General features: G+C 39.1%; 1 protein-coding gene across 1 annotated transcript; it reads right to left on the bottom strand.

Annotated features, from left to right (window-relative positions):
* Positions 1-614: 614 nt before the first annotated feature.
* Positions 615-8,029, bottom strand: LOC124269998 (cytochrome b-c1 complex subunit 7-like). Its single transcript, XM_046705017.1, has 4 exons — positions 7,905-8,029; positions 5,435-5,497; positions 2,640-2,806; positions 615-878 (listed from the first exon to the last, which is right to left on the bottom strand). The coding sequence occupies exons 1-4, from the start codon at positions 7,930-7,932 to the stop codon at positions 801-803; spliced, it is 336 nt and encodes a 111-aa protein (XP_046560973.1). The 5' UTR covers positions 7,933-8,029; the 3' UTR covers positions 615-800.
* Between the last annotated feature and the right edge of the window lie 2,744 nt (positions 8,030-10,773).

Raw genomic sequence — 10,773 nt, 5'->3', positions numbered from 1 at the left:
GACGAAAAGGAGAGAAGATTGAGACGTTGGCCAAATCACCGAAATCATGCTTCAAGAACTCTGTCAGATGCTTCCACAAGACTTCTTGCGACATTTGATTGGCTCTATGAGGTGCAGGTGTCAATCTTCATTGACTGTGAATTTCATTTTGACCGTACTCTCACTGTGACCTCATTAGTATGTGCATACCAGAAAAGTTTAAAATGTGCCATTTGCAATCCTATTGTGGAATGATTTTCTTGCAATATTAAAAAAGTCTCATAAAAATATCAGTTGCTAATTCACATATGTAACTTCAAGTCAATCACAATAACTTTTGCCTTTGAGTATATGTATGTATGCATGCATGAATGCATGCATCTCCCTCTCTATTATACACACACACACACACGTACACACACACACACACACGTAGTTAGTATGATATATATAAATTGTAGTTAGTATGATTCTATGCAGCTGTCAGCAAACTTATGTCAGCCAAATCAAGCATCATCATTTGACAATTTGTCAGCATGTCTGCCATGCCACCACAGAGGTGTTCTTGACTGCTGATTGATGAAGGTGTGATAACTCATATCTTCTTAGACAAAGGAGAAAAACAAACTCAAAAACTCTGGTCATGTTTTAATGAATCCATGATCTGATACAAGCCCAATCATCAATGAAAATATCAGACCATTCACAGAAAGTAACTATTAACACACATATACACTATCTTCTTCCGCACTTCATAGTGAGCACATTGTGTTCATCCACTGTTTGTATCCATGTGCAAAATTGTCTAAGGGAAACAAAAATCACTTTTTGGCCCATTCTGCCTTTTCTTGTTTTTCAGCTACAACTTCATCCAAATAGGGCCTCAAATAACGATGGTCCTGAAGTGGAAACATACATATTTACAAACATACATTTCTGTGAGAGAATATTGGCTTTAAGCAACACGGCAATATCAGGACTGAAATAAACAAGTGAGTGACTGAGTGAGCATAGTTTTACACCGCTGTTAGCAATATCACAGCAAGGGACACCAAAAATGGGCTTCACACACTATACCCATGTGGGGAATCGAACCCGGGTCATCGCCATGACGAGTGAACACTTTAACCACTAGGCTACCCCAAAGCCTCCACAACACCAAGACATGGCCTCACATATCATACATCTTGTACTAAGAGTGGGGTATCGAACCCAGGTGCTAGGCATGACCAGTGATATGTTAACACGTGATATTTTAACGTCATGACTACATGTACACAAATCTGCTGGGATACAAGCAGGTAACAAAGGTATTTTGGCCAGCATGGTCCCAAAATTGTTTTCTAGAGTTATCTAACTAGTTTATATATATGTTCTGTCTGGTACTCTCAGATAATAATTGTCCATACATCAGCTTGTATTTATGGTAATTTTAAAACTCTTTTAGGAGTTGAGAAGTATGTATTAGAGCTGTTCCGGTCAAAGGATCTCTTAAGAGTATATTGTAAATTTCGTTGTACATCGCATAAATTAAATGTTCAGTTACTACGTTTTAAACGTTTGAAAGAACATAACCAACTATTATGCTCGAAGTGTAATCTAGGATCTGTTGAAGATGAATTTCATTTCCTTCTGTTATGTCCTCATTATAAGCCAAGTAGAAAACTGTTTATACCACCATATTATTATAACAATCCATCCCATGATAAATTTGTCTCACTAATGTCAACAACAAATTCTGTTATTATAAAGAGGTTATCACTTAAAGAAATGTATCTTGTTAATTAGTCTTGCACTGTATATCAATATATCTTGCGCACTGTATTACGTGCAAGAAGTATGCATCAGAGCTGTTCCAGTCAAAAGATCTTTTAAGAGTGTACTATACACGTAGTTACTACGTTGTTTGAAAGATCATAACAAACTGTTATGCGCGAAGTGTAATGCCTGATCTGTTGAAGATGAATTTCATTTCTGTTATGTCCTGATTATAAGACGTGTAGAGAACTGTTTGTACACCATATTATAAAAATCCATCCCATGCTGAATTTGTCTCATTAATGTCAATAACATATTCTGTTTGTATAAAGGATATCATTGTTCCTCAAAAGAAATGTTTTATGTTAAGTGGTCTTGCATTGAATATCATTGTATCTTGCTCAATGTATGATGATTGTTTTATCTTAGCACTATGGACCCATGAGGCCTCAATTGTAAATTAAACTTGTCACTTGTAAATCTACTGAAAATGATGACAAATGACACAATAGTGTAACCCACCTTTTAATCATAATTTACTCATGACTTAGCCCTGACCTTAAATTGCAACTCTAGTCAGTGATCTAGTGAGTGAGTGAGTTTAGTTTTACGCCACACTCAGCAATATTCAAGCTATATGGCGCCGGTCTGTAAATAATCGAGTCTGGACCAGACAATCCAGTCATCAAAAACATGAGCATCGATCTGCGCAACTGGGAACCAATGACATGTGTCAGCTAGCGAGCCTGACCACCCGATCCCTGTTAGTCGCCTCTTACAACAAGCATGGGTTACTGAAGATCAATATTCTAACCCGACCTTCACGGGTAAGTCAGTGATCTAAGTAACTCTAAGATCAAATTGTTACCCCCAGCCTTGTTATCATGCTACCTTGACCTCACCTCCTCATATTTTTGCCACTCATCCTTGGGCAAAATATCTTTCTTGTTTGAAAGGTTGAGAGCTCGAGAGATGCGGAACTGCCTGGCATCATACTCTTCCCTAGGGAGGCGACGAAGGGCTTCTTTCACATCTGGTGTCTCATTAAGTATGTCATCCCGCATCAGACCTGCACGTACAGAAAGAAAATAAAATACTTCTATACCTAAACTTTCAAACCTTAGCAGTGCTTAGCATCCATCAATAAATATGAGTTCCCATGGATATTAAATATAGATACAACAAAAGTGTCGGATAAAGCCGTTTGCCGGATAAACGGGAGTCGGATTAACGAGACTTGACTGTATTATAACAAGCATTGTCACTAAGGTGACATAATCCCCCGCCGCAAATTATCAAATCAAACTCATAAAGTAATGAAAGTTGAAGATGAAGTTAAATGTCAACAAAAACATTATCTTGGTCTTTAGTTGTTCAAACACACACATATTTTCAAGACTGACTTTGACTTTGACCTTGACATGAATGTCATAGTGTATGAAATATGCAAAACTAGTACCAAAGAAATTGCTTATTGAAAAACATTCAAGGAGGACTTGAAAGTCTATGAAGAAAATCCAGTGAACCGTTTCTTATAATATCTTGCTGACACTTCAGGTTAATATTCTGAAATCTTCATGAGTCGGGATCGAACCCGCTTCGCGGACCCTAAAAATTATGTGAAGGTCACCAAAATTGAATGGGCCCTGGGCCTTGCCCTAGATGAAGCTTGGTGTCAAATATGAAGAAATCCACTGAATATTTCTGCGATATCTTGCTGACTATCTTAAGCAATTTAACATGCTGAAATCTTCAAAGTGTCTCTGTGACCTTGAAAATTAAGTGAAGGTCACCACAACTGACTGGGCCCTGCGCCTCCCCTTGATAAAGCTTGGTGTTAAATATGAAGAAAATCCAGTGAAAGGTTCTTGAGATAGCTTAACATGCAGGTTTACATGCTGAAATCTTCAAAGTGTCGCCATGACCTTGAGAATTATGTGAAGGTCACCAAATTCGACTGGGCCCTGCACCTACCCTAGATAAAGCTTGGGGTTGAATATGAAGATAATCCAGGAAACGGTTCTTGAGATAGCTTAACATGCAGGTAAAATGTGATAGTCCCCTTGTGACCTTGAAATGAAGGTCAAGGTCACCAAACCTGACTCCGACCTTTCTTATAGTGTGATGAACCTAGGTACCAAATATGAAAAGAATCTAGTGAACCGTTCTTAAGATATTCCTATTCGTATGTACGTACGGACAGACGGAGCCTAATACTATATCCCCCGCTTCGCACGGCGGGGGATAATAAAAAAAGAAGAATCAATCATCTATATCCCCATCATTCTTGTGTGCTTCCAATTGTAAATAAACAAATCTTATCTCTGTGAAAACAGAGAACATACTTAAACTGATGTCTTTGGAACTTTTTAATAAATATTAAAGAAATGCCAGAACATCAAAGGCATTTATACAGCACTTGTCTAAGTATGCAACTGCAACTTTGCTAACCAGGTTTCAGAACTCAAAAAACATATATATCTATAATTGAAATATGCAAAATGTCATCCTTCTAGCCATATCTAAAGATATACATAGCCCAAACCTATGTGTACCATCCCACTTTGCATGAAGGATATTTAACATCCTACTGTGTCATTGAAGCTTCTTAATCCTGTTCATTCCAAAGACCTTGTAATGCTGTCAGGATAACCTTGATAACATCAAAATCAAGTGAAACGAGAGAAGTAACAATTGTGTCCCAATTTGCATACCAAGAAGACTTACTTCAGAATCCTACTCACAGATAACACCCTAATTAGAGGTCATTATATGTAGCTGCATGACCATGTTGATGCCAGCTCCTATTCAGGCCTACCAAAGAAAACTTTCCCACTGTGCAGAAAAACGCAGAAAAGCCCACATTAATCGTGGAAATAGCAACATAAACATAATACCTCGCTACTGAAACAGTAAAAACGGCAACTTTAAATCGCTAACACTGCATCATAAAACGAGGAACCCGCAACTTCGATTTTGCGCATGCGCACATGGAAGAGGAAGTCTTGACCGCATGTTGACATTTTCCAGCTTGGGCAAAAGTTACATTCCTTTTTAAGTATTTCTGTTGTGTTATTTGGCATTTATCATCATGATACTTGTGTGCACACTTGTTTAGTTTACTTTCCATTCGTATGAAACGATTGACAGCAGTTATTTCGACATATTTAATACTTTTTCTACGCGAGGCAATTCACGGTTGCTCGGAATTGGAATGAAGCCCGGATCGTTTTGCACATGCGCAGTAGAGGTCAAAGTTTGCTGATATAAAAATGTTGCAGTTTCATAGTATTTCGTTGCCGTTTTTACTGTTTCAGTAGCGAGGTAATGTGTCTATGTTGCTATTTCCACGATTAATGTGGTTTTTTCATGTTTTTTCTGCACTATTCCTGAATTTTTCTGCACAGTGGGAAAGTTTTCTTTGGTAGGCCTGCTATTGTATTTGAATCTTGGCAACCCATAAATCTTTAATTTAACATCAGAACTATGACAAAACCTTGAATTGTGTGCTTCATGTCAAATACTGTTGATTCTATATACCCCTCAGAGATACATTATTATTTTAGGTATAATTTTCAGTTGTTCATTGAGGACATAAGAAAAGTTAAATATTGTTGCAAACATCTGAGGATATTGTAATGAACATTGACAAATGGAATTAAGAATATAATTAATACTGTAACATCATAATTATTACCTATCTGGGGGAAGTAAGACAGACTATAGGCCCACTTGGCCAGTGACTTCCTCCAAGCAGGAACTGAAAATACAATAAAAGTATATTAATAATGGTAATCATTGTTATGACACACTATGACATAAAGATTTACCAGCTGTCTTTCAACCACTAGGTGACCATTCCCGTAATCTATCTAAGGCTGAAAATATAATTGATAAAATAAATCATATTCTTGAGCATTGGGTCAGATTGACAAACACCTGGGACCAAAACTTTTGACCAGTAAAATTAAAACCATATACAGCTGTTTCTAAATGTCCTCATTCAAGCAAACTGGATAAACATTAGGCCACTGGCCAGTTAAAATGTTTGTCTTTCTGACAGATGAAAAACAACTCACAGTTTATCATGTTTATTGTACACTGTTACTTTGAGTTTTGTGCAGATAGGATCATGTGCAATCATTAATTACCGGTAACTTAATTTGAAACCCTGTGATCAAATGCACCCATTTAGCTTTACAAATTATACAACATTCACATGAAGTTTGCTGGAGAAATTGGGAGAGGGACATTTTCATGATATTATGAATTTCTGACAGGACATTCTTGTATGTCTATAAGGAAACTTGTAAAATATATCTTCAGAGCATATTGGGTGGCAATCTGTCAATGCGCATAAAGTGAACTGATCAGAAAACCTATCATTCATAAACATGGGAAATGTGTTTCATTAAATGTCCAAACATGATTTTCTGTAATAATAATTACCTGTGTCCCAAACATACTGACCGCAATATAGCTCTAAGTCTAAGAGTCATTTACAGAAGCGTTTCAAATTATCACATGGGCTGTTATCATGGTTACCAGCTTGTTTATAACACTGAACAGATTCTTTTACCAGTCACGGGTTTGGGACTAGATGGCAGACTGTATAATAGCACAGACATGTTGATATTTGGGATACAAAGCTTATCTGGTTCGGACTGATTCCTTTTGAAGAGTCTATGATGTTCCTACTTCTAACTTAGCATCTGTAACATTTCAACACAAGAACACCACAGGACCATGTAATTAAATATACTATATTAACAAACAGATAAACATGGTCCATGTTCTATAAAGATCTGTTTGAGTGTCATTTTCAAAGATCATGGGTAATAAAAAAGGCAAGATAAGTTATGGACGGCAAATTCTTTATTATATTATGCGACGTTTAAGTATAATCCTAAAACAGTTGTCAAGCAAGAATGAAGGAGTGAAGTACTACAGCACCTTTCCCTGAAGTACCATATCCTCGAGAGACTAAAACATTCGGAGCACCTTTAGAATACAGCACCACAACTTCTCGTGAGGACGATCTCTGCCGTAGGTCACGTGTCATTAAGACAAGCAACCAGTTTGTGAGAACCTGTCGGACGCGAACCCGCGACCTTCGGATTGTTAGCTCGACAGCTAACCGACTGAGCTACGTCCACACTGTTGCACAATGTGCAAATTTATCGAGTCATTCCTGTGACGTCACGGAAATGAACGGAAAGAGTCGAATAGGTCACGGACAATTACGAATGCTACGGGTGGACTTGGTGTCTCGTGATTTTATTCTACGGACAATTGCCGAATGGATCCGATGCCATTTGGCACACTCGTCCAATTCCGTAATCTACAAATTAACATGTGGCGTGGAATGAGCCGATATGCCTCAAACTGAAAAGGGTTGTTGATGTCAGGCCAGACGAGAATTTCACCGGTGCATGCATGAATGACAGCTTTTATATAAATCGGTGATTTTGTGACAGAAAAGTGATGTAGGGAACACTGTAAGAATAATGTGGATCGCACTAAGGAACGAGGGAGACATGAGCATGTGTAGTGACGGCACGAGGGTGAGTTAGCCTTCAAATCATTACTTTACAAAATTTATGTTGCGTGTGAAAGAGGCTGAGAGTGCAAATTCCAGGCCAATTTCCATTAGGCCAAAATTTCTACATTAACCCATTTCTTAATGTACTTTTCGACGCTTTTGGTTTCCGCTTTGGTGTGAAAAAAGAGTATTAAAATGCAAAAGGAAAACAACAAATGGTACTCACGTGATTACATCGACATGTACCTACTATATTGGATTAGGTCCCTAACCCTAACCCTAAACCCAAACCCTAAACCCTCTACCCCTAACCCTAACCCCTTGAAATAATCCTAATAAATAGAATGCATTGACCGAACCACCGGACATGTACCTACTATATTGCATTAGGTCCCCAAATTTAAAAAATTACAAAATACAAAATATTCGCTCACCTTAGACTCACAGAAATCTTGTCATTGGTATTCTAACACATTCGTATGTTGAATATCACATTACATTACCAAATTTGACCCATTGATCTAAAAATCTCTGCAAGTGTCACTACTTCTATCTCCATTTACTAAGTCTACGATAACCAATTAGTTATGAATCCTGAGGTACTAATTGCAAATTACAGTCTCACCTTCTGTGACAACACGCCTAGCAGCCATAGTTAGTTGTTACCGACCGACCTTCAGAGCTGACCTTGCTTACATTCGGAATAACATCGTTTGTTTCCGCCTTCCTTCGTTTAACTTCGGATATCGCAGCTCATGACAACATTCGTCACACTCCGGCGCATGTAACTCTGGCTTGGAGAGTGAGCATTTGTTACAACTCGCGTCTTTCTGTATCATGGCATGCCACAACTGAGAGCTGCATGTTACATTTTAGAATTCTTATAATTTTAATCCTGTTCTACACCTTGAGGAAAGCATTACATGATTTCATGTAGTACGTGACGTACACGGACAGACAAACAACCAGTAACTGTAGTTCACCTAACAAAATAGATCTTCAAAAGGAGAGGTTACATACGCGCACGCATGCTCATCTGGCTCTTACAGGACCATCTATAATATGTTCAATATTATCTTGTTACAACCTAAACATTCAAATACTACCACCAACAGATGAAAAATGTATCTTGCATAAGTACCTCAGCATAAGTCTCTCACAGTAACATTTAGCCTGTATCAAATACACGACGTCAAAATGGCCGATAGTCGTGTCGGGAGGGATTTCCTAAGCAGGTTTTTATCCTGTGAAGGTTATAAATGTTATTCATCATTGATCATTTGGTCGATCATTGGAAGATGTTTCAAATAGATACTAATTTTAATCTATAGACCTCTGTAGACTGTCATGGGTTTGTGAAATACCCTAATCGAGTCTTGCAGTTTGGATGTGTATGTCTTCGGTACGATCAGTCAAAGCAGGGAGACTCTATAAGGTTGTAGAGTATCCCTGGTCAAAGGGAGTATATTCTTGAAATGACATGCGTTCTGACTTCTTCCAATTCATGCTAAAATGTTTAGGCTGAATGATCGAAAGCAAAGGAATATGGTAATGTGACCGGGCTCTGGTCCAATGAATATATCGTGTAAACGTAACATTAAATAAATATATGTGAGTGGTCGGTGGTTGTTGACGGTGACGTACGCGCCATCTTATGATATCCAAGACATGTTTGGTATGGACAGGTCATGGTAAACTTGTTATATTATGTTGGAGGTACTGTGTGCTCTTATGTTGTCATCCTGTTGTCATCTCGGCGCGCACTGCCTTGTGTCTGCAGCGCGGTGTTGGTTGGTTGTTGTTTAACGCCACACTCAGCAACATTGCAGCTATATGGCGGCGGTTTCTGTAAATAATCGAATCGGGACCAGACAATCCAGTGATCAACACCATAAGCATCGTTTTACGCAATTGGGATACGATGACATGTGGTCAACCAAGTCAGTGAACCCGTAAGTCGCCTCTTACGACTAGCATGCATTACTGAAGACCAATTCTAACCCGGATCTTCACGGGTTCCAGGACGTTGTGACGGTAGTACTGAGTGATTAACATGTAAAAGTGTCCTGCAAGTTACAGTGATCTTACCCCACACCATTACTGAACCACCCCATAAACGGTCGCCCATTCTTACGCCACGTTGCGCCTGTACAGGAAGTCCAGTCAAAGCTGATTCATCCGAAAGCACAACGTTGTCCAAAGACGATTGGCGCACGCCATTGCTCTTGACACTAACGACGCCTTGTAGTAAAGTGACGTCGGGCATGTAGGTTCCAACTTCCATCTGTGTAGTGATTACGAATCGCCTGTCAACCCATACTAACACCTGTAGTTCTGTAAAGCTCACCTCTAAGTGAGAGGCACTTTTACCACGTTTCGTAACACAGTCGCGCTGATGAAACGTGCGCCAGGTGTCGCCTTTGGTGGACCAGCTCGACGTTTGTCCCGAAACGTTATTTGTCGATATCGTGATCTGTAATCTGCTAATGACTGACTGACTGAGTTTGGTTTTACGCCGCTTTTAGCAATATTCCAGCAACATCACGGCGGGGGACACCAGAAATGGGCTTCACCCATTGTGCCCATGTGGGGATTCGAACCCTGGTCTTCGGCGTGACGAGCCAACGCTTTAACCATTAGGCTACCCCACCGCCCCATCTGCTAATGAACGAAGCTCTTATTCCAACGTCTAACATGTCAACTGCACGTAGCCGTTCCTGGCGTGACAGACGTCCCCGTCTGATTGAGTTTAAAGCACTATCAGATCAACTTTCAGTCTCGTTTTTATCTCTAAAATGTACAGCAACACACTGGCCCGTTTCACTGTAAATTTCAGATTTGACCACAACCATTTTCATATGCATGCACATCATGAAAAATGCTTGAAAGGAACTGGAGTGTAGGTACGAAATTCATACACTTTGGGAATGGAATAATCTTTTTCTAAATCCATATACAAGTATGCAACTTGGTTCCAAAATAATATCGCCCCGAAATGGAATATCCCCTACTTTTATTTAATGACATATGAAGTAATCTATCTATTACTGTGACGTCCCGGTGTATTACGTCAACAATGACTCCTATAATCAGAGTGCGAGTAATCACCATTCTACCATGTAACATGAAACAGTCTACTATGTAACACATAATTGATCATTTCCACTATAACCAAATAGTTCGTTTGTTTGTCCTTGTGCCATGGCTGAATGAAGATAAACCAACTGTGGTTTCAAAATGGAGGTTTAGAACCTCGATTGGGTACCTCCGTGTAACTAAATCCATCGCATCCGTCTCGAATGATAGTTGCTGGTGTCGAATCAACCTGTTCTCCACTATCGCTTGTCTAAGACATTATAAATACGAGAAATATACTTTCCATGGGAGGAATAACGTCATCGAGGTAGAGTTTGCTCTATTTTGACACAAAATTTACAATTTCCTTGAGCCGACAGTGCATGAGGCTAACATGACAGCCATGACGTAGACGGTGT

Source organism: Haliotis rubra, unplaced genomic scaffold, assembly GCF_003918875.1.
Source record: "Haliotis rubra isolate DU_JTF1 unplaced genomic scaffold, ASM391887v1 Scf149, whole genome shotgun sequence".
NCBI lineage: Eukaryota > Metazoa > Mollusca > Gastropoda > Lepetellida > Haliotidae > Haliotis > Haliotis rubra.
Note: the sequence above shows the minus strand (reverse complement) of the source record. Positions and strands in the feature narration are given on the sequence as shown.